Source organism: Sebastes fasciatus, chromosome 17 (assembly GCF_043250625.1).
Source record: "Sebastes fasciatus isolate fSebFas1 chromosome 17, fSebFas1.pri, whole genome shotgun sequence".
NCBI classification, from domain to species: domain Eukaryota; kingdom Metazoa; phylum Chordata; class Actinopteri; order Perciformes; family Sebastidae; genus Sebastes; species Sebastes fasciatus.
This window is the reverse complement of record NC_133811.1, coordinates 13,861,503-13,886,546: the sequence shown is the minus strand read 5'-3', so window position 1 is coordinate 13,886,546 and position 25,044 is coordinate 13,861,503. Positions and strand designations below refer to the sequence as shown.

The 25,044-nt window shown below is 39.8% G+C and overlaps 4 protein-coding genes across 4 annotated transcripts in view; all 4 read right to left on the bottom strand.

The window, feature by feature from the left end:
• The window catches only part of hoxa3a (homeobox A3a), a 37,046-nt gene extending 14,525 nt beyond the window's left edge, over positions 1 to 22,521 (bottom strand). The window contains exons 1-3 of the mRNA XM_074614574.1: positions 20,928 to 22,521; positions 13,461 to 13,546; positions 7,526 to 7,653 (exon numbers count right to left, since the gene is read on the bottom strand). The gene's annotated coding sequence lies outside the window, so the exon portion shown is untranslated. The remainder of the gene's footprint in view (positions 1 to 7,525; positions 7,654 to 13,460; positions 13,547 to 20,927) is intronic.
• On the bottom strand, positions 1,912 to 7,468 carry hoxa4a (homeobox A4a). The gene is made up of 2 exons (XM_074614585.1): positions 5,642 to 7,468; positions 1,912 to 4,369 (listed from the first exon to the last, which is right to left on the bottom strand). Exons 1-2 carry the CDS (start codon positions 6,084 to 6,086, stop codon positions 4,035 to 4,037), a joined length of 780 nt encoding a protein of 259 aa, XP_074470686.1. The 5' UTR covers positions 6,087 to 7,468; the 3' UTR covers positions 1,912 to 4,034.
• hoxa5a (homeobox A5a) lies at positions 14,114 to 20,363 on the bottom strand. Its single transcript, XM_074614582.1, has 2 exons — positions 16,196 to 20,363; positions 14,114 to 15,253 (listed from the first exon to the last, which is right to left on the bottom strand). The coding sequence occupies exons 1-2, from the start codon at positions 16,797 to 16,799 to the stop codon at positions 15,003 to 15,005; spliced, it is 855 nt and encodes a 284-aa protein (XP_074470683.1). The 5' UTR covers positions 16,800 to 20,363; the 3' UTR covers positions 14,114 to 15,002.
• Positions 22,522 to 22,664: 143 nt separating the features above from the next.
• LOC141755033 (homeobox protein Hox-A7-like) lies at positions 22,665 to 24,980 on the bottom strand. Its single transcript, XM_074614586.1, has 2 exons — positions 24,229 to 24,980; positions 22,665 to 23,273 (listed from the first exon to the last, which is right to left on the bottom strand). The coding sequence occupies exons 1-2, from the start codon at positions 24,605 to 24,607 to the stop codon at positions 22,948 to 22,950; spliced, it is 705 nt and encodes a 234-aa protein (XP_074470687.1). The 5' UTR covers positions 24,608 to 24,980; the 3' UTR covers positions 22,665 to 22,947.
• Positions 24,981 to 25,044: the final 64 nt, after the last annotated feature.

Sequence of the window (25,044 nt, the reverse complement as noted above, 5' to 3'; positions counted from 1 at the left end):
TTTTGTTGCACTTTTTTCAGACTTTCCTTTTTACTCAAAAGTAGAAGTTGATTGATTATGTTTTAAATCTCAACTGTTTTCACATAAAACAAATATTTCAGAGTTATTTACACAAATCAAGGCTCCTTATCACTGTCAGCAAAGAGGAGTTAGAGGCGCAGACCTCTGGATGTTGGCCAGACGGCGGTCCATATCTCCCCACAATGTTGACACTCGGAGCTCTTAACAGCCAGGCTTGGGTTACCGATACACTCAGGCGAAGATAACTCTTTCTGCAAGGTTTACATCGGCCAACATCAAGGCTAATGCGAAATTCAACGCCTTAAACCGACTTGGAGACATCTCTCATGCAGACGAGCTATAGGACAACCTAATTGTTTGCGTAAAGGTGATTGTAATAAAGCAGTTTTCATGTTGAATTTACTGGCTCTTTTTTTATGACTGAAAATGTTCCCAGATCATATATATAACAGGCTTTTGTTCAATAGCTGTCCGTTAAATTCTGGAGGTAAGTGCAAAGTAGCCCATTAATAATAATAAAAATCATTATTATTATACACATTGTCACATACAAGGACTTTGTTAATGTTTAACCTGTGTCTAAATTGACTATTGTGTTCACTCTCATTGAAAGGCTCTTTCAAGCAACATATAAGCCCTTTACATTGTTACTATTGTTAAATACACTGATTCTCATTTTTATATTCAACAGTGAGATAAATATATTAATTACAATTATTAGAATTAATAACACATAGTAAACGTTGCATTGTGAAAATCCATACAAACAATATTTGAGCTTTGTTCCATCTTTGAAGGCATAAATGTTTTTGGGCTAAACTTTGCAAGCATAAATGTAGACTGATGCTTCTTCTTTTTCTTCAACTTTAAGAAAAGTTTCAGCTATACAGTATTTTTTACCTATACAGCAACATGTGTGTTACCACTTCATTTTAAACTAATTTGCAAAATTATTTAGTCTCATAAAACATTTGAAGGTTACATTTTATCATCCGAATTTGTTGTGGTTTGAAGATTTAAGAAGTTATGGAAAATTAGACCTGCTCTCTTCTATCATATTTATTGAGAAATCCAAGGTTCAAGTATGTTTTAACGTTTAAAGCACAAAACACATGAACATATTATGTAATTAATGTAGTTTTTAAGTCCATTAAAATGTATTTCAATCAAATTCAGAAATAATATGATTTGAGTTTAATAAGCAAATTGGGATATTTGCAAGCTCAGAAACTCTGCAGCAATGCATAGCTGGAAATAAACAAACCCTATTATAATATACACGAATATGCGCCAGAAGATCATGAAACAAACTCCACATCCGGGATATTTTATACCAATTTTTCCAACACCTCTACAAAATGTAAAAAATAAAAAACAGCCAAATCTACTCACAAGTCATGACGGTCTGAGTCCAGCGGACAGAGTTTCTATCTGTCAGAGCAGAAGAGATCTGACTCGCACCCTGCAGAGAATCACTTCAAATGAAAATAAGGCAGATTTTCACATCTATTTCTGACCCCGGGGCATTCATTATTCAACAAGTCACGTGAACGAGCGAATTAAAATTTCAGTACATTGGAAGTGACCTCTATTCGCGAATCAAATGACTTGAAATCTTGTAATTTAACTAGTTGGACTTCTTGGAGTCTGCGCAAAAATCGGTGCCAATCAGCCTCAACGCCATCTTCTGCACGGCTTCCATGTCTGCAGCGAGTGCTGCTGCACAGAGGGCTGGATAGTATGTGCGAAGAGGGTTTTAACATTTCTGCGGGATAATTTCTCTCATGCATACATAAAAGTTGCGTGAAATATGCAACAAAAACGACACCAACAAGGATAAAAATGTGTCTTTCACTCAGTGGCTTTTACTTTGGTGAATTTGGGTGAATGTCAGTTTTATGTAATTTATTATTAAATGCATTTGCAAACACATTCATTATGTTATTATTGACATATATATTGAGCAGAAACAATCAGTGGCAAAACACATTGCAAATCATACTAAATTACATGCACAATGCCAGCATGTTTCAGCTCATATCTTGCCCTCTCTACACGACCTGACAGGGGTGTTTCTGTGATATATTGCAGACGAGCTGTCTCTAAGAATAATTTTGGGAAAATTCATGGCTCAGATTCACACCTAAACACCCGTTTTTGTTTCCGCGCTGTCTCTGGGTAAATCTTAAATGAGAAGAAGAAGAAAAAGCTCGCGAAGGTCTCAAGCGCTGATGTATGATCTGAACATTGTGTGTGTCGAAAGGTCAGAGGTCAGAAGAAGTGCTCGGAGCCGGTGATTGGCCAGAGCCGACCGTGTCCTCTGGTTGAACTCTCTATTGTTTGGATGTAGCAGGTAGTGACCAACACTCACACTCTGGTGCACTAAGGTTGGCTGAGATCTCCTTATTATGGCGAGATAGAACAATATGTGAGGCCGGATACATTTAACAATTTGGGATTTTGTTTGATTCCCATGTGAAAGCTCTTGCAGCTCCTAAGCAGCTGATACTGCCTCTTGAATTCCAACCACATCTCATCTTTATCCCCAAAAAATGCGCATGATTTTCATGCACATTTTACGGATTAGGATTCCAGTCAGTTGAGCATTAATAGAAATAATGCAATCAGACACATCAACACTTTCTACGCAATGTGTTGCGTTTGGGGATACGTTTTTGTAAGACATTCCCAATAGGCTTCACATATTAAACACCTTAAAATGTTTTTTCCTTCTCTGTAAATATTACTTTAAGAGAAACTGCACAACTTTACGCACGGATTAACACGCTATTCTTCTCTGCAAAATAACATAACATATAACAAATTGATATTGATTCTATTCAGATGAAATAAAAAAAAAATACATATAAAGTATTATCAAAGTGTGGCGCAGTGAATTATCCAATGCTCGGACACACTATCATCATTTTACGCACGCATCTCCAAACATTAGAGAACTGATTCAAATGCTTTAAATACAAGTTTTAAAAATTAAATCCACATCCACTTACTGTAGTGAAATTAAACAGCATGACAATGAAATATTTAAGTTTAAAAAATGCAATCCCCAAATTAGGAATCTATTTTTTTTTTTTAAAGGAGACACCTACATGCATTTGGCACGTTAATACGCACGGCTTCAAAAATACATGTTGCGCTCAAATCAAACCAGCATTCGCAATGACAAAATATCCAAAAACAAAGTCAATCTTATAAGTGAAGTACATATATTTATTTCACAAGGACATATTGAGCCTACACTAGCCTACATCACAACGACCATTACTGAGACAACACATACAAATATTCACAGTTTAGAACACAGCACAACATGGGACGGACTAGCACAAATAAACCTATAGACCTTTACAACACCGACAAACATAATTTCTACTTGACGAAATGCTTTTCCTTATTGTGCCTTCATTATGATTTGCCTATGTACATTAAAATGTGAAAGTCTCCGTGGACTACATTCAACAGTAAACCAACCCACTCAAACACACAAACACTGTTACTCTGACTGATGCCTCTAAAAACAGCCGTCTGGTTCCCTATAACAGGCATCTATAGAGTCTCGCTAAATATCTTTCAAGTATATTAGAGCTTTCCATGAGCAATAATAATAAAAAAAACATAAAAAAATGAGTTCAAACTTACTTTTGCCTCACTCACTTTTAACTGTATAACGATACATTGTTTTGATCCAAGTCCTACTTTTTGAAATGTGCGTTATCCTTCTTTCATAATAATAATAACAAATATATAAACACTTCAGTTGCCAACCGTGGCAATTAAAAGGTGGATTTCAAGCTTATATGAAGAGGGCGAAGGAAAGGGTACAAAGGACGTGACAGAGGGGCCCAATGGCAGAGGCAAGGTGAAAGAAGATAACACCATGTGTGTGTAAAATACTGAGAATCGGTCCATCAAATTCCACTTGTGATATTTGCCATCTCAGTCTGGATTGGGGTGTTTTTTTTTGTTGTGGGATGGGGTTCATATTCAGTGCACTATAGACCTGCGGTGCACGGCGTGGGGACAAGCTGCTGGCCTGTTTTGATCTGCTGCTGCTGGGCCCCCGAGGACACCGAGGACGAGGAGGCCGAGCTGGACGAGCGGATCTTGGTGTTGGGCAGCTTGTGCTCTTTCTTCCACTTCATCCTCCGGTTCTGAAACCAGATCTTCACCTGGCGCTCGGACAGACACATGGTGTGCGCGATCTCCACCCGCCTGCGCCTGGTCAGGTACCGGTTGAAGTGGAACTCCTTCTCCAGCTCCAGAGCCTGCTGGCGGGTGTAGGCAGTGCGGGACCTCTTGGGCACTCCTCCAGTGTAATTGGGGTTGACTGGAAAGGGGGGGGGGGAGAAAAAGCCATACACAGGCAAAGCAAGCAGGTGTTACATGCAAGCGTTTATTCCAAAAACCCATATAGTCCCTCCAAATGGGCACATTGCAAGGTAGCATTCCAGACTTGCAAGGTGCTGCTTGTATGTTTGAATGCAATAAAAGCATCTGTCGAACAATGCACAAAATACAATATAGGACAATAATCACCCAATTGACCATTGGGAGTAAAAGGAAGCAAGCTTGGGGCGAGTAAACAAATTTGTTTTTTACATCTGTTATTATGAGTGTTCTACAGTATTGTTATACTACATGGTATACAAGAGTTTGTCGCATACTTTAAGTCAAAACTGCTCAACCAAATGAAAATCTACTCAAAGATTGCAGGTCAACCCCTTGAGAAATTCTATGAATCAGCCAGTTATCATAATAACATCTTAAGGCTGGCTAAAACACCATCGTCTCTGAACCCCAACCATGTTTTGAACAGTGAATATGAATTGTTACAATCAAATCGGAGATACAGGGTTTAATAAGGTTAGACTGAAGCACTCTTTTGTGCACCAGTCAATCCTAAAATTAAATATGGAGCCTAATAATCCCAGATCAAATGTACGTTGAAGGGCCCTGAATATCGTCTTCTTGTGATTGTAATGTTTAAATGTTATGTATCCTTGTTTCTTGTCTTTGTCCTTTCTGTGATGTTGCAAATAGAGCTGCTGTGATGCAAAACAAACGTCAGACCTGTCTGACAATAAAGTATTATCGTATTATCGTATTACACTATTTAAGTAATTTTCAAAAAAAACCGATATCACATTTCTGGGTTTTTGGTGGGAAAATCACAGCCGCTCTGTTTTGTTTTTCTCGCCGCCTCTGTTTCACTAGTTTACGCACATGACCTTAATGTGGAAGATGCCGAGTAGTACAAGCACTCGCATCCAGGGACATATCAAGCTTAGAAAATGATTAACAAAAAACAGCAGGGTGTTGGATATTACAGGTTTGGCTCGGCTCCAGTAGTGGTGTGGAGGTAGGTAGTTTGGGTTTAAAAAAAAAAAGCAACAAAGAGCACATGGCCCCAGACAGACGAAACACAGGCAATAAAATTTACGAGGGTCCTTAATTACCGACCCTGCTGCTCGATAGTCGTAAATTGCTGGTGTAAAAGGGCTGCTACTAGTGCTGCCTCAATAGGCTTGCAGTGTGTTCCAGTTGTTGTTTCTCAGTGGTTCTGCTATTTGCTGCTATTTAAACCGTAACGATAACTCACTGTTGCTAACGTGGACCTTTTTCATCCAAGGATAGACCACCGGCTCCTTGCCCTTCGCCACGCCGGGATATGCATCACTTGCGAGGCTGCAGTCTTTGCTGGCATTCGCCCCTGCGCCACCACCACCACCACCACCACCACCGTCTGGGGCCGCGTTGAGGCGAGGTCCGGTGAGGCTCTGTGGAACCGGCTGCTGTGCGTGATGCGCATCGCCAAAATCATCCAGTCCGGTGCTGGCGACATTGCCGTAGTCGTAGCCGGATTCTGTGTAGTTTGACCTCGGATAGGATGGCTCGTCGTGATGGGGGAAGCCCGTATCTTTTGGCCGCTCGTAGTAGTCACCAGGGTTGGGGATGTATCCGCTCTGCTGGTGCTGGTATTCGTCGCATGGAGGAAAGGAAGGCTCGATATAGTTGGAGTTTATCAAGTAGGAACTCATGGTCATTAATTTGTGAAGTGCAACAATACTAATTTTTATCGCGCTGTCGTTTTTCTGATCTCCACATAAACCCTCCTACTCCCCCTGTCAAATGTACAAAGTTGCCTGGTCACGTGCGAGGCGCGCACCAATCACTGCGCGCACTGTGGGCATCATGTAAACAGGAACCAATGGAAAAGCATGGCATTGGTACCACCAACACTGCTCGGGACTGGCTTATACGTTGATGTTTTCCTTTATTAAATCACAGTATATAAAGCAAAAACCAATCAACTAACTTGTTTACTGCATGGAGCCAAAACTTATGTGGGTGAGGCTTTTCCTGCATATGATAAAATCTACCTCCTGTGGAAAAGAAAGTGGATGTGAAATTCAAACCCCTGACAAAATAAAGGTTACAAACAAAGGACTATTTCTAATAGTGGCGTGTATAGAGGTTGTTGGAGTTTAAAACATGTTCTCCATGAGTCCAAACATGAGTCCTAATAAAGAGACACAGGGAAACCAAACAACACTCCAACACAAGAGTACAAATTGTAAATGTTGCATATCAGCCTATATGCAAATGATCGAAAAAGACAACAAGCTTCCTCAGCCGCTGCTCTGCGGACAAATAAGCCTTGCATGTGAAGCACTTGTGCATCAGTAAAACCTGGTAAATATCCGCTTATGACACACACATAAACAACAGAAAACACCCATCTCTCACGTTGCACACCTGCGTACATGCACAAGGCCCCCTTTTTCATCACTTCATGTGGACAAAAACAGTTGTTTTCTGCAATTTGCCAGGACATAGCAATAATTTAATGCTATTTTTTTGCTCTGTGTTTATTCCACATGGAAGTTATCTGGCTCTGATCGCACGGCCATCACGTATTATCAGTCCTCTTGTGGTAACCGCCACTGAAAAGCACATCCAAAACACTTGCAGGACACGGAGCTTTCATTATAGCCCCATGCCAAATCAAAGCGAGGGATTTTAAAACCAGCATAGACCACCTATACAGTAAGACATGCCACAACTGCTCTGTACAGCACACATAATCTCGTATCCTAACACATTTTTCCAAATCTGATTAAATTTGGAAAAATATAAAAAAAACTTTTTCCCACAAACAATTTTACAACATTTCAATACAAATATGTAACATCTGAACATGTCTCTCCTGTGCGTCCTGCAGCACCACTGCACAGTAAACAACCAGGGCTAAGATAATAACATTGCCATGTGTGTGAGAAAATATGTTTAGAAGAGAGAGGGTTACTAAAAGTTTCAAATGGAAAAATATTCCAAGGTAGAAAAATAAATACTAAATCATAAAAACAATAATTATACAATTTAATTAAATTATTTTAGGGAAGACTCCCATATATTTAAATATAATAAAAAACATTCTAAAAAATGCACATTTCTAAAGGAAGAAAATATAAAAGTGTCCTACCGTGCTCCTCGTCCCCAGCCATCACGTCCAGGTCCGGTTTCCTCCACATGTCCGAGGTGCCACACTGTATATGTGTCCCAGCAGCTCTTCCACAAAGCTGTTCCACACTGTCCACGTCAACAAGGCCTCTGCATGGAGAAACAAGAGGCCAAAACTTAGGAAATATTGAAAGCTTTCTTTTCTCTCCTTTTCTTTTTTCTTCTTCTGGTCCCCCCCTATTCTATTCTCTTCGCTCCTCTAAACAGAGATAACTTCTGCCTGACCCCAAAGTGACACCGTTTCCATTTTGTTTCTGATTAATCTTGCCCATTGACAGTCTTTGTTAAACAACAAGGCGTGCCCTTTTTTTCCAAAGAGGCGACATTTTCATATCTGTTAGACGCAGTGACCTGGGGTTCACCCCGGACTTGGACTTCAGTTTTTTTGCAGGGTCTGTTCAGCTTCTGGGGAGCACTTAGTGTGGGTCAGCACCCGGGAAGGTCCCAAAAGGATTTTAAAAATGTGCAAAAGACTTTAAACTATATATAGAAAATCACACGTCGTATGTGTTAGAATTTGTGGAATAGGGGATCCTGCAACTCTGGAGATCTGCTGCAGATGGGCTACACATTTTATATTATTTAGGCTACATTATATATATATTTTTTTTCAGATCTCCATCAATGACCTTCTAGTTTTTGGATGCAGACGACTTAAAACAGGTGAAATATCAAACGTCGAGGTATGTGTTAGAATTAGTGGAATAGGGGATCCTGCAACTCTGGAGATCTGCTGCAGATGGGCAACATATTTAATATTATTTAGGCTACATTATATATATTTTTTTTCCAGATCTCCATCTCCATCAATGAACTTCTAGTTTTTTTGGATGCAGACGACTTAAAACAGGTGAAATATCTCTTTTTTCCCACAGCAACCAGAGGCAGGCCTCATTTTTTCCTCTTCAAAAAATACAATTTTTTTTAGCACACTGTTGCTGTAAGGCAAAGCTGCTACCACCTTGTGTCTCTTACAGGCTTTCTCGCACCTAACTCATTGTAAATGGCAGCTGATGTTCCTCTCGCCATATATCCACTGTATCCGTATGGCCAAGAGACCACCTGAGAGGCAATATGTCAACATAATGTCAGCGGTAAGACGACTTCACATCATATCTAAATTTACAGTCTGCTGCCAGTCTATTATATACAGGTCCTGTATAAATATGGGCCAGATCAGCTCGGCTATTATCCACTTACTCTGTTTTTTTACAGGTCATTCTACTTGTTGCTATATGGACTACCTTTTTTTTCTTTAATGTTTCACCTGTGAATAACTTTATTAAAACATATTATCATGATTCAAGAATCCGGCTACAAAAGAAGCATTTTTAGATAAGCGTTATCTAGTCCAGACCTGCAAGGTGCTGCTGTATGTTTGAATGCAATAAAGCATCTGTCGAACAATGCACAAAATACAATAGGACAATAATCACCCAATTGACCACTGGAGTAAAAGGAAGCAAGCTTACACTATCTAAGTAATTTTCAACTAAATTTAAAAACCCATTTTGCTCTCAATGTGAATAAAACCAGTTTGTGTTATAGAGATTTTATTATTTTAGTTTATAATAATCTAACAGCCGGATCACGGTGTTCCCTTTCAGAGCATATACTGTGAGGTGAAGGCCTATTTAACCAATATACATCATGCTGACAGTTTACTGTAAATTTAGATTATCAGAGAAGTGCTGTGACGATGGTGACAGATTGCAGATGGCTCTCACAAGGTCTCTTGTCTATACGGAGCTCTGACGTGCGGGATAAAAAATCCTCTCTGCATTCAAGATGTGCCAAAGGATTCGGGCCAGAAAACACCTTTATGGAAATATTTAAACACTGGTAATAAAATATTTTTCTTTTGTACAGTGTGTCACGTGTGATTGTCCTTTTCCATCGCTTTTACAGCAAGAAACGAGCTTTCACAATAAAGCTGAGGATGGTCAGCTTTAATCTACAGCTGCACACTTTGATTAGACCTATAATATAGTGACCTTTAAGCCTTCAGCGGTGGTTAAAAAGAGGCTAACAAAAGCAGCCACATCCTTTAGAAAGTGAATGGACAACTTCCTTATTTCTTTAAGTAAAGAGCTCTTATAATTGTAAAATACTGAGCCAGAATATTTCAGAGAAGGACACAAATAACGTTTCCAAAAAGCAAAAGATAACGCGTCTGACTGCAGTATATAGTAAAGATATTACAAGGTTAAATAAGTTGCACTTTAAGGTGAGTTAACAATCAGACTGCAAGCGTTCGAATTACAATATATGTAATTTTGCTTTCTGATGAAAAGAAAATTATAGGATAAACGTGAATGAAGTATAACAACATTTATCACTTTGACTTTGGATGAACGCACTTGCAGCCTATCGGGTCGATTCTTTTCTTTAATTGACGAGATTTTACTTTTAAATTCAATAAACAAAGTTGTGAATGAACATATGACTCGCTTTCAATGAATTTGTTTATACATTTCAACATTTTGCAAAGTGCAAAACACCTATTGTCTCGTGCATTGCGTGTTATGCGTCTATTACATCTATAAATGCGTTATATTATTACAAATAAAAGAAGATTTACAAAGTTTAAAAAATAAAGTGTTTATTTTCTATTAATAAGGTAATCGAAAGTACCAAAAGTCAGATTTTATTGGTCCATTTTTATCAAAGGGATCCCAGATGTTAAGTTTTTTTTTAATATTCTGGTTAAAATTGGAAAACTGCCTATTTTTTTTAACAAAAAGTTGTTATGATTTTATCTGTTGCAGATGCAATTCAGCCGAGACACTGTTTTAGACTTTTTAAGCATAAAATCAATAAATAATTTTTATTTTGGGGTTTGTTATCAACCATTTTTTTTTTTCACTTTTATGTTTCATTAGGCCCTTAAACCTTAAACCAAAGGTTCAATAATTTACTTTAAGAAATAAATATATATAAAATGTAAAATATATATTGCTACATAAAAAAATGATTTTTTAAAACTTTCTTTTCTACGAGTCACACAAAAAACATCTGTGCCATTTCTGTTTTCTTAAAAGGCTTCTATTCAGCGGATCAGGAAGAAGAGGGGCTAAATGTTTTTTAAGGGGTCCATTTGGGGGCTCAATCTGGGGGCTTGTGGGCCTTCCCATTACCCTGTGACCGGGTCGAGAGTATCAATCCTCAAAATGCTAATTCTGCCCCTCGTCCCCAAACATATCAAATGCAATTTATTCAAAGGAAATTCACCAATCAACCGCCCTAATAAAACGCCAGCCACTCCATCTTGTTGCTGGATGACGGCTGGGGGGGGTCCCCTCCTCCTCCTCGGTCCCAAACGAGAGGTCACCGAGCATCCAGGGTTCACCTGGAGTGCACCGTGCAACATATGTAATTCAAAGCTATTCTGTCTTTTGTGTGGAGAGTCAAGATCGCTATTATAAGGCTGGCATCAGAGTGAACAGATGACGGAGACTTGTTCAGCGGGGTAAACTTTTGACCCCAATTTTTCCTCCTCTTCTTCTTCTTCTGCAGCTTATCATCTCCCTCATCTGTCCCAGCACCAGTGAGATATCTAACCCCTCTCCAAAACGAAAAAAATTGACTCGAACAATGTGTCTATCTCTTGCCATCACGATGATCATTTTCACAAATTTCATAATTAGAGAAAGATGCCAACACACAAGACCTCAAAAATGCAATTGTAGCTTTATGATGTTTCCAACGAGGGAGTGAGAAGATAAATCCAATAGGCTCCCACTCAAGACTAATAGGGGCTGTAAAATATGCAAATCATTCATTAGTGCTATAGAGCAAACCACAGCAGCCAAAAGTCTTTGTTGGAGGCAACACTTAAAGTTAGACTCACACCTCTCTCTCTCTCTCTCCTCTCATAGTCTTCTGCTCCTCACAGAGCATAGGATGTTATACCACAGGCTCTGTGTCCCTCGGTAAATTCATTTATACGCATTATGCTTATAGGCAACGCCAAGCAAACGTGTCATTAACGTGAAGGCGCGTGTGTGTGTGTGAGCTTGGTACCGTGGATGTGTGAGTGGTTTCTCGCTCTCTCCATACAGCAGGGTGACAGTGAACTTGGCCTAAAGCGAGCTCTGCTGGTGGCTCTGAGAGGATGCAGATTTATCTTGGTGCTGTGGCTGACCTCCAGATGAACCTATACAGCGCGTCTCTCTCTCTCTCTCTGCCTGGCAGTTTGCCTCTCTGCACATGGGGCCCTGTCGAAATTTATCCTTTTGAAATATTGGCAAAGGTTTTAATTTTTCCAAATAGTCGCGCTATCTCTCTCTGTGTCCTGTTGTATTTTCAGTGTGACTAAAAATCAAACTGGAAAGAGTGTAAATCCCGAGGTTTCTCATATTAAATCACTCTATTTCCTCATTCGCAACATCTCTTACTAAAAGGCAGGAAAAGGGTATTCAACATAGGCTCTATATACCTACACAAATATACTATGAACTGTGCTTATCTTTGACCTGTTAAAATCTATTAATGCTTGGTAATGGTGACTCCTTCACATAACAATGAGAAAAAATGTGTTAAGCAGTAAATCGAGGGGATATCAGCAGTATTATTCTGGTAATTTGAAAATCAAAAAGTGCATCCCAAAAACGTCTGTTTCATGAAAAAGAGCGAAAACTTAAATCAATTTATGGAGAATTCGACCTCGTCTGTCCAGAATTTAGTTTCAAAGGTGACCAGGTCCTCTCCACTATTGGTGCACATGTATTCAAGAAGTCATCTAAAGTGATAAATATATTTATTTATTAGCAGAAAAAAAAACTGTACTAATTCTAGACTGAAGGCCTCTGCACCGAAAATAAAACTTTGCATTCAACTTATGGTGGCTGACGGACAATGCAATCTTTTCGCAAAACCGCCCATGCAGGTATCAACTTTAAGAAAGCTGATTTGCAAATTTGTTTTCTGCCACAAACTCATAAAACTCAAAAAGTGATATATCCAAAATAAAAACGTAGATGTTTCCATATTTGGCCTGGAAAAAATCAAATACGTGAGAGTCACACACTCTTTACGCATGGACCTAAAAAGAAAGAAAAAGGCCAACACGTCGAAAAAAATGAAGTCAGAATCAATGTTTACATTTTTTTTTTTCATTTTCAGTCCATATTTTTTGGTATCAGGGTCCGCTGGTGGCCGGTTTCTCTCGGGCACTGAGCGGCCAAGAGGTCACCACAAAGCGAGAGTGACTATTGAAGAGGTCATCTGAACTTTTCAACCCAAAAACACAAAACGACGTGGCTGACTGACACAAAGCGGAATTCCTTTTCAAACGTCTCCCTGCTGCTTGTTTGTTTCCATGTTGTGTTTACTTGACAACTGTTTACAGCCTGCCCTATAAAGCCCTAAAGCCATATACACGGTGCCAACATGTGGAGCGCAGAAACAACAACTGTAACTTTTTTTTTTTCCAAGGATGGACCCAGAACTTCCAAAAAGTCTGAGCGAACTGTAAAACCTGTATAGGCCTGCATTAGCTCTTAACTTTATCAAGGAAATCTCCACACATCCCTTTTGGAAAAACTTTCTGGTTCACCAGTCTGTGCATCCTCCAATGTAATAAAACGACAACAACTAGAAGTTTGTGGGGGTGGAAATGGACACAGAGATAATTATCCAACATGTAAAAATGGATTATGAGTTTACACCACAGATGGAGGGAAACAAGTTACATGGAGGAAGGAAGCAATTAAATAGCCATGAGCCGGACCCAACCCATGCGCAACATCTGCCGAGACCAGTATTCAGCACTGCACAACTGACAAATTAGTGTAATGGACTAATAGGGACAGATAGAGGCAGCGAAATACAATAATAAGGCTGTTTAACACAGGCTGGCTGTTCCAGGGCTACCGGATAGTCTGCAGAAAACTTACCCAGAGACGCGCTCCTCATCCTGGAGAGCGTCCGGTCCATTACTGAGCACACTGAGCAACAGAGACGGTCAAGTAACACTTACAGCCTGCAAAGAGAGAGTCAGACGAAGCCCTCGCCGTCAGTGCGATTATATGTTATGTGCAATATACTGTCAACTCCCCAAAACCATAAAACTTACTTTAATGGCCACCACGTGACCGTTTATGGCCAGTGAGCCTATCTGGCCGCGCTCCGGATGATTTTTACGATCTAATTCATAGACAAAACCCCCCATTCATTTAGCGCCCCAAATGTCAGAGAGCCAGAATCGGCCCTAATAAAGTTTACAGCTTGAAAAGTCGAGCTGATTCTCCGGGAATAGCCCAGGAGTCTGTGCGCAAAAGGGACAGACTCCTTAGTGGCCAAGGACCCACTGAAAGCACCCAAAAGCTACACAGAAAGGTGAGTAAAACATGAAGCTTTCATTCAAGTTGAACCTGTTGAATTCAAGGATTTCACTCGAGGAAACTTTGTCGATTTTTTGACAGCTCATACAGGTGACTTAAAGATTGTTTTAGACCAAACTCTGACTCTTCTCTTCCATGACGCATGCAGTCGTGGCAGACGCGTAAAACGAATTGTGAATATTCTTCCAAAAAAGGTACACTCTCTGTAATGTTGCCGTTCCAGTAGAAAGTTTATTATAATGGCCATCATCATCATCATCATCATCATCATTATTATTATTATTAATAATATTATAGTATATTCTTGACTTCCAGTCTTTGAAAAACATTTACAAAAAGCTAAATCACGATGGAGTTATACACATAGGCAATGGAATTTACTGTGGTGGACCCTCCACATTAAAAACAGCTAGAAAACAAAAAGACAAAACACTTTTTTACTTTTGCGCCCAACGCAAACAGCAGCAAAAAAAAAGCAAAAAAACAAAGATGCAAGGCACAGCTACTGTACATACAAGACTGAGTCTCTGTCCATACATGTATGTGTTCACAACGCACACAATAACCACACAACGGACTCTGCTGGCTCTACACTTTTTGGAAGCAAGTTATCTGACAAGTTGGTACAATACATCAAACAAATAAATACATACATATACAGTACATACATATAGAAAAACGAAGGCTAAACACAAAGGCAACCTCAACCCTCTATTTATTATTAGGCTGGTATTGTTCTGAGTGCTTCACACAACTTTTACTGGATTTATTTGCGGTAGGTAGGTAGGTAGGTAGGTAGGTAGCATTTCCAAGCTTTTGACGCTTTTATTATTTTTTTTTATTGTCCGAACAAGAAATAATTTAACATTTATTTTCTTTCTTTTTTCTACTAAATCTAGACAGAACTGTACATTTTTTTTTTACTCACATAAGCATTACCACGATGGAAATAAAAAGTAAATCATATTATAAGGAATATAATGGGACGGTTGTTGGACATACAGCCCATTCACAAGTCTCTGTTTGAAATAGGAGGAAAGTTGATATGACAATTTTTATTTTTTATAGTGCTCGCTATCAGGTGTAGAGTGAATATCAAGGCCTGTAGCCTCCTCCGCCTGCAGCCGCCATGTTCATGCTCTTCAGCTTGTTGTCTTTCTTCCATTTCATCCTGCGGTTCTGAAACCAGATTTTGATCTGTCTCTCGGAGAGGCAGAGGGCGTGGGCGATCTCGATCCTCCTCCTGCGGGTCAGGTACCGGTTGAAGTGGAACTCCTTCTCCAGCTCCAGGGTCTGGTACCGGGTGTATGCAGTCCTGGCTCTCTTACCCTCTGGTCCTGACAAATCTGGTATAGAAAGAAGGATGGAAACCACATTTTTTACATTTTTACAGAGTTACAGTACATATTAAAACCAAATAGTGTAGAAACTTTTAAACTACATTTCTCGCAATTTTTTTTTTTAACATTGCCTTTTTTTGGTTTCTGCAGGTAGAAATGACTTTAAAGTTTTAAAGTTTAAATGGCGCCTAATAGAAGCAACCAGTAGCAATGTAAGATACACACCTTTTCAACTTCACCTTGCGAAAAGGAATTAACATAGTAAAAAAGGATGTAAAGTATGAACTATCTGACCTTCAAAAATACACACACAAACAAAAATATATCTAATACAAGTATAACTTTAACCTTATAAATAACATTTTCATAAAATGATCCCGTACGTGGTCTATATGCTGAGAATACTGGAAAAGCAGCAACACACCAAACAGGTGAGAGGCGCATGGCGCTATACATGCTTCTTTGGAAAAAGTAAACATATTTTGTACCCCAAATTGTCAAATTTGTGGTCTGTTTTGCTTCTAGTTAAAAACTCTGAATAAGATATAAATATGATGACACCTTTTACCAAACAATAACACAACACCAGCTCCTCTAAAATCAATACAAGATCAGGCTACATGCCTCTTTGGAAAGTAAACATATTTTGTGCCCCAAATAGTCAAATTTAGATTTTGCTTCTGGTTAAAAACTCTGAATAAGATATAAATATAATCACACCTTTACCAAAACAATAACCCAACACCAGCTCTCTAAAAATCAATACAAGATCAGGCTACATGCCTCTTTGAAAAGGAAACATATTTTATGCCCCAAATAGTCCAATTTTGGCTTGTTTTGCTTCTATAGTTAACAACTCTGAATAATAAATATGATCACACCTTCACCAAACAATAACACCAGCTCTCTTAAAATCAATACCAGATCATTAAAAAAAAAGCAGTTTACCATGATTTATATGTAGTTTTCTCATCCACGGATATATCTGAGGCTGTGAGGAGTCGGTGCCATTATTCTGAGGAGTTGTTGGTGCGCTTCCTGCAGGCTTTTCCTCCTCGAGTTGGGAAGCTTTGGACACACAGTCCCGGTTGAGCAGCAGCGTGCCTCCGGTCGAGGAGTTCGAGCACGGGGTCGTTAGAGAGTTCTTCACGGCTCGGTGTTGTTGAGACTGAGTGTCGGTGACCGGAGACGAGGTGGCCACCGAGGAGGAGCACGGTAACGGGTCAGGTGGAGGCGATAGAGACGAGGTCCCGGTGCTGCTGGAGGACTGGGAGTACCTTACCGGCTCCACGGAGGGTGTTGTCGCCGCTGAGTGACTCGGAGAGTAGCCCTGTGTCCGCTGCTCGGTGCCCACAAAGTGTCCGGTACCAGTCCGCCCCACTGTTGTTAGGTCCATCCCGTTGTAGCCATAGCCATACCTGCTGGAATGCATGGCGGTGCTGGAGTCTCTGTATTGCTCGTTTTCCGTATTATGGTCTCCATAATTATGTAACTGGAAGTCCGCGCCATTGGGATAGCGACCGCAGAATGAGTTCACAAAATAGGAGCTCATTTGTTGACAATTTCCACCAGTTTCTCTTCGTTGTGCAAGGTTTTTGTTGTTTTTATTATTTAAAGGTAAAATAGCATGTGTGCTTGATTTGTGGCTCTTAGCGCGCTCCTATAGCACCCCTTGCACAATTTATGATGAATTATGGAAATGAGTGGGACATGGACTTGATTCTCTTCTTACGTAGGCACCCAAATATGGGGGTACGGCGTGAGTATCACGTGCTTTTTGTTGACCAGTCGTAAATCCTGCTTGGTGACCTCCAAGAGGTAAACTCGTGCACGGAAGGAAATACTGGGTGGGATGAGAAAAGGGCGCGCGCCTCCAGTTGTGCGCTCGTGGCTGGAGTCTCGAGCTCAGGGTGTTTTTGGATTGTCGTGGTGCGCCATCCTCTGGTGCAACTGTTGCACTGCCTGTCTGCGGAGCTCTCTATCCGAGGCGTGGGCTCCAACACACACGGGGTCATTCAGAGGTTAACGACCATTGCGGCAAAAACCAACGGTGCTCCCTCTAAACAATACAACAAGTGACATGCTGAGAGTGCAATCTCTGCGAGGATAGTGTAGGGAAATAATTCGATCAGAATCTGTTATGCATGTTATGATATGATAGAGGCGATGAGTGCAAATAAGTGTGCGCACTTAATAGAATAAAAGCCCATTCAAAACACACTGCGTTTTTTTTCACATTTTTCCTTATAATCATAAAACAACTCAACAGCCACTAATGTTGGAAAAGACTAATGAATAAATGTTTTAGGGAAAGATAAAAAGCCAAACATCACATTGTCGAATATTAACAAATATGTACTTTATGCCACATTGATGAATGAATAACTTTAAATGTATGCTTTATATATGAACACACGTCAAGCCACGTTACTGGTTATTTTAGTGCTGGTTAACAATAAGCAGTCAGATGATATAAGCTTTGTACATGTAACCCGATTTTATTACGCTGTCGTTTAACGAAGAATCGTTGCTCATATCGACTTTTAAACAGCCAACAATCTTATCAAATTGCATTTTTAGTATTTGTATGCTTGTAAGATATCAACACAAGATCGAGAACAACATAAAAACTCGTTTCTTTAAGCAGCTATACTCATCATGGAGTTTTGTACAGTCACTCTGTAATCTATCTATTCTAATCTATCTAAAGAAACAAAGGAGGCAAAATTTGAAATAATTGAAAAAAGGAAATATTCGAAACGATTAATGGATAAAATGAAGTTAATGCCTTTGAAATGTTTAGTTTAAAATAGCCACAATATTCAGATAATAATTTTTTTTTTTATTTCTGCATTGTGCTATAAGCTATTCGTATTTAACATTAGGCTACAAAGAGGCAGCGTAAAACATGATTATCTGTTTTTTTTAATTTTCCACTTCTCTAATATAAAAAATAAAATATAGATTATAGACAATTTCTGTTGAAGTTAATAAAATGAAGGAATTGTCTAATCGATCGATTACAATGCAGCACAGACGTAAAGGAAAGATGATTGATTGTCAAAAAAATAATTAAAAAAAAATATATATTTGCCCTAAGTGGCAGCAAATCATCTGATGTCAGAGGAGAGATTTGTGAAACAATTTGTTTGTACTGAGCCTTGTTGGTGTTTGAAAAAGCTGACTTTTCAGAATGAAACGGATCACTTTCCAGAACATATAAAATATATATATTTTTAATATAAAATATAAAAACTGAAACTCTATCCAGCTCTTAACCTGGCCAATGCACTTGTTGAAAAGTGTAAATCAGCTATGTACTATTGCCCGTGCTAATCGTGAGCAGGAATACAAAAAAACAGGAGACCCACAAAGAGCCCGACACATGCAGACACGAAGCCTAAATACAGGAGGCATGGCGCCTCGTCCGACGCTCCCAGTTTGGTTTTTCTTCTTGTGGAATTTTTATGGCACCTTCGTCTCTCGAAGGCAGAGACTTGTCCACATGCTATTTCCCCACAGCTGTCCCTTCACCCAGCACAAGCCCAATCATGCGCTACTGACAAAAACAGCAAGATATAGATTATTTATTCTGTTCCAGGTATGTGCGCCCTTTTGCGCCCAGAAGGCACGATGTGAGGAAGGGGTGAATGCCGGGCTCCCACATCCAGTGGGCCTAATGCACACTAAGAGGAGACCTATAAGGAGTGTGTGTGTGTGTGTGTGTGTGGTGTGTGTGTGTGTGTGTGTGTGTGTGTGTGTGTGTGTGTGTGTGTTGGCTAAACAGTCAGGCTCCACCAGCTGATTTATGGCTGGCCAATGGCAACAAAGTTCCCACGAAAATTATTTCCCCTGAGTCGAGCCAGGGACACACCCAGGAACTAAATAAGAACCGAAAGAAAGGAGATGAAAGAAGTGAGTGCGCACTGGTGTCAAACATGTCGAGCTGGGAGCGAGCCTGGGGTCCACATGCTGCAGGGTAAAACAGGCAGGCAGTGCACTCTGCAGGGCGCCCTCACACACCAGCACCCGTCACTAGAAGAGTATACTAATAAAATCTCATGATATTTTAATACATTTAATGCCTGAACATCATTACGCACGACTGCAGCACGACTAAAACTTACATTCAGGATAGTTACGATTTTTTTTATGGATAAGCAGAGCAATTCTCAACCCAATAGCGACAGACACACTTCTTTACCAACAGAAACAATTGGATATTGAGAGCAGCAGCAGTCAAGGCACCAGAAAAAAGCGACTCCATAATGTGAAACTAGTATTTTTGCAAAGAAAAAACAACCATAGAAAAAAAATGGAATATGGAAAATTGGCATTATATTGAATGCATTTAACTATACATTCGCTTTTATAAAATTGATATCCTGGAGAATCTGTCCATGCTTTTGCATTTAAATATTCAGAACTTGAAAGCTCGATCTACCAATAATTTATTGCACGAAGCAAATCTTCTGCAGTGTCTCGATATAGGCTCACCAAGTGCATAAGGAACACCGTGAACAATATCGATATGCAAAAAAAAAATGCAAAATATTTTTTTTCGAACAGAAATATTTTACTTTTCTAAAGTCCATCGACAGGGACATTCTTGTATCAATTAAAGGTCATTCAAACGGTAAAATTATCGTGTTTTGCTCACTGAAAAAAAATCCTATTTATCCTTTAAGCGTACAGTGAGTCAGGGCCTGATCCTGCATGCACTACAACGTATGAATAACAACTTTAAAGCATTACGCATGGGCACACAGGTAGAAATAGAGGTCGACTAGTGTGTCCAGCCTGCACCGCAGGACATTGGTAGCAAAAAAAAACAGGCAGAGCTGCAACCAACAATACCCTCAGTGTGTCCACAGGAGGGCGTCAAAGAGCACATCTTTTGGCCAACATCCACCCAATGAAGCCGAAAGCCCATTTCCCATTCAAATCCAACAACAAAACAAATACGGTATTGACAGCATGCAAAATCCAGCAGCAAAGATGAAAGCAACACAAGTGTTATATCTGATATCAGATTAATCAGATATCCAAATAGCATCTGCCATTCAAATCACAACATGAAACCAGTTCTTCCACATGATTTAAACCTCTGAATATTTAAACAAACAAATGGAGGTGCAATATTTAAATACAGAAACAACAAAACAAATACGGTATTGACAGCATGTAAAATCCAGCAGCAAAGATTAAAGCAACACAAGTGTTACATCTGATATCAGATTGATCAGATATAGACTAACCAAATATAGCATCTGCCATTCAAATCACAACATGAAAGCAGTTCTTCCACATGATTTAAACCTCTGAATATTTAAACAAACCAATGGAGGTGCAATATTTAAATACAGAAATGTATTATTATTATTATTTGCTTAAGTTGATTTTCATTGTAAATTCATAACAGAGCAGTGTTAAGTTTCAGCAGCCAGATTAAAGAAACACAAGTGTTATATCTGATATCAGATTGATCAGATATAGACTACCAAATCTGCCATTCAAATCACAACATGAAACCAGTTCTTCCACATGATTTAAACCTCTGAATATTTAAACAAACAAATGGAGGTGCAATATTTAAATACAGAAATTTGATGATGATGTTGATTTTAATTGCAATTTCATAACAGAGCAAAACACAGTGTTTAAGTTTCAGTTGTCTTACCTTGTGAAGGTTTCTGCATGTAAACAGTGGAGGTGATGGGAGGAGAGTTGGCAGGTGCAGACCGGATAGTATCCAGCTGAGTCTCCGGGCGGAAGCTGGGTCTTCCTGGGGGGTCAGTGACGCACCGGGTCTCCAAAACACTCATCTTTTCCACAAACGTGTCAGGACACCGACAGCAGGGCACCCAAACCATCCAGTCATGTCCCAAAGAAGACAAGCTCCTGCGCGTCGAGCCTCTCTCTGTCTGCCTGCATGGCCGAGAGAGAGAAAACTCCCAAAAAAAAAGGTGTAAAAATGTAAGAAGGTCGCTGGTGAAAATGGAAAAACAGCCGCGTGGAAGCTCGAGACCGTTAAATGAAAGGCTGCTCTATTCCTCTATTGGAAATTATATATAAAAAAGTTCATGTTCACGGGCTCCCTTGCCACGTGACAAAGCTGCAAACCAATAGGAAGAGGAGCCGGGTCGTAAAGTTGTATTGCTATGTTGTAAATTTTCATAAACAACAACGGATTTATGACCCAGCGCTGGAGGGAGAGATGGGGATGTAGGGGAGGGGTTATAGAGAGAGCGAGAGAGAGAGAGAGAGAGAGAGAGAGAGAGAGAGAGAGAGAGAGAGAGAGAGAGAGATGAGGGAGGGGTTAGGTCACCGTCAGGCGCCATCTTCTTACCGAGGACAGAGGGAATGCAGAGTTCAACAGTAATTTCCCTTCATCTGCAGCTTGCCCCATCTCGCATCCTCATAGTTCACATTCCCCAACTTAAGTGTTTACCTTAACACTCATAATGGACTGCAACATGCTTCATTACATGCAACCTAATATTGGACTGCACTTACTGGGTGACATGGGAGAAACATATTACTCAACCTCGGCTGTTTATTATGATCATGATTGTGCTGTGATTACACAATATTAAATTCGCAAATATTACATGCAAACAAATAGACAAGTAAAAGCTATTTTATTCAATTATTATATTTTTTTTAATTTACATTTAATAAGACATTCCCCAGAGGTTATTTATTTGTTCACGTTACTTATAATTCACATTGAAAACCTGGGATCTGATTCTAAATAAAATCACAGTATTTGCACATTTTTAGATTACTACTCATTTTACACTGACAAAAAGGAAAGATACTAAAAAAAAGGTAATGCTGTTTAAATAAAAGTGCATGCGTTTATTGTTGGCGTTCACAAACACGTATGGAAATTTGAGCCTGAAAAAATCTTTTCTTAATAATGAAATATAGGCAAGAACATTTTTTACAATACACGGCTAAGACTTCGACACATTTACGTTAATATATTACTGTTTAATAAGCAAGTTGACTTTCTTTCTGGGAATTTGAGGTAGGTTACATCTGAAACTAAACTAATAATACGTGTTAATCCGGGGATGTATATATAGAGGGGTAAATAAGTATCGAAAACAGACATATTAACAAGTGATAAGCAGTTATATTAAAAAATAAAAAACAGCGGTACATTTACTGAAATCTACAGAAGCAGCTAAATCACAGTTGGAGGCATTTAACTAACAAAATATTCACTTTTAATTCGCCTAAGGCACATTTTGCGCAGAATGTTGTATTTGTGTTCCCTTTTAGAAAATACAACCGTCTGTGTAAAAGAAGAATTACTCGAATAGGTAGAATAGATAAGTTGAATTCCTTGTGTCAGTGTTTTTAATACTAGCAGGTAAATATTAGGTAGTTTTTCGTTAAGGAATGTGAATTCAGTAGTACAATCAGGTTTAAATTACATATCCCATTGCATATATAAAAATAGAGTTTGGATAGGTAGGCCTAGTTATTATCGCTCTTCCATGCGGAGCCTTTCGATGTATTTGGGGTTTAATATGAAATCCTACAGCCTATTAAATACTTATTACATAATTGCCTTCAGCTGTCAATCAATTAATCCGCCTACAAAGCTCCTATAGTGCATGAATGGTGTGAGATATATCCTTATCCGTACTAAAACAGCTTTCATGTAATGCTTTGTCCGTGTCTTTTCGTTACTTTGCAGCCGGTTCGGACTCCAAAGAGGCGCTCCGGGCGTCTCCAGAGTCTCCAGCTCCGGGCTCTGCGGCCTCTGACTCTGACACCGGCTGGATCTGGATACCACCGGGGGTCGGTACCGGAGGCTCCTCCTTGTGATCTTTCTTCCACTTCATCCTGCGGTTTTGAAACCAGATTTTGATCTGTCTCTCGGTGAGGCAGAGGGCGTGGGCGATCTCGATCCTCCTCCTGCGGGTCAGGTACCGGTTGAAGTGGAACTCCTTCTCCAGCTCCAGGGTCTGGTACCGGGAGTAGGTCTGACGCCCTCGCTTTCGGTTTGGATCTGTGGAAGATAAGATGTACTACTACTTGCGAGAAGAAAAAAAACAACGCATTTTTTTCCCTGCATGTATAAAATGAATTGTGATATTGCGTAAAACCATTAATTAAAGTGGTGTTGGAACAATAAAAACTTGTGGTTGGAATCATTTTGACACTCATTCATTTATTTTTTGATGGTGCAATTAATTGTGGCTCTTATTTTGACATTACTTCTCCCCACACACTAAAATCAATCAATAGGGGAAACACTTTTTTAATTTATTTTTTAAGTTCACTGCATCTATTTAAAGCAGTCCTGCTGGGATGTTTGGCTCATGCCTCCTTTGATACTCTGCATGCCTTTCCAATTAAAAGCCAGTGATGCTCTGCGCGCAGAAGGGAGCCATAAGTAATTAGATTACAGCCCCAACCAACACCTTTCTCCACTCAAAATTATAACAAATGCTTCAAATGACTTGCATTCTCTAAATCCACTTGACTTCTTTATGTATAGCCAACAATACTGGTTGCATATTGATCCCAGCAATGTGTACGGACGAGTTTCAGAAAAAATGCGGAGCCCTCTGCAGTGCAGACCCAATTAGAAAAGGAGCTGCAGAGTGCAAGAGAACTGATTTACACACAACAGGCCGGTCCTTTTTTTTTTTTTTTTTTACAACCACAAAGGGGAGAAGAGGCTATAAGAGTAATAGGAGTGCAGAGAAAACCCCCAGCGGCAAGGTCTCTGCGTATACTGAACACACACACACACACACAGAAGCGCTGGCCAAATGAATTTATGGCTGCAGAACTCATTAGTTGCGCAATAAAAGTTTTACGATTCTTTTCCATGCAACACCAATGGCTTCACGAAATTAATTGAACCACTATAACAGCCAATGTAAGTATCCCAATGTTTTGTAAAAAGCTTTGACCCTGCAGGGCTTTGGAATAAGACAGAAGAGACAGTATCATACCTGCTGCTCTCATCCAGGGGTACATCCGGTACTGTTTGTCCGGCGGAGAGGCAAGGTGTCCCGGCTCCGGATGGCAGCAGCTGTCGGTGAACAGGCGGTTCTGGTCGAACAGGCTGCAGTGAAGTGTGTGCGCATCCTGGCCATATCCAGAGGTAAACATGGGTCGACTCTGGTGGTACACTGCATTATTGACGCTGTAAACTCCAGACAGAGATGGCGCAAACGCGATGGCCGCAGCAGCAGCAGCAGCAGTCCGAGCCGTGCTATAGTCCTCTCCACTGGGTCCAATACTGCAAGACGCACGCTCCACGTTTGGGAAGAGAGAAGAACTACCCGCCGTATATTTGCTAAGAAGACCATCCGCATAATAAGAACTCATATTTTTTTTTCTCTCTCTGATTTGTTGGCCCAGAATCCTCAGTGTCGTTTTTACGAGGTAGCGTGATATATGACAGCAATACACTCTAGATTTACACCAAACCCCATTTTTACACTCTGGACCAAAAGAACTCACCCCACGTGACTCCGGCCTGGTCGGTCTCGTCCAATCAGCAGGCAGGTATGGATTTCATTATGGCGCAGGACTGCAGAGTGGGATTAACACTTCACACACACATAATTGCATACACACGTGTAAACACACACGAGAGAGATTCTCACAATCCCAGTGAGGTAGTGATCTAGAGGTTATTTAGGTTATACAAGGTCATTGTTTAATATCACATTTACTAGCATTACAAATAATCATCTATTTAAAAAAGCTTTATTCTTATTTTATTTTATATACCTTCGAATACTTTTAATCTACTTAATAAT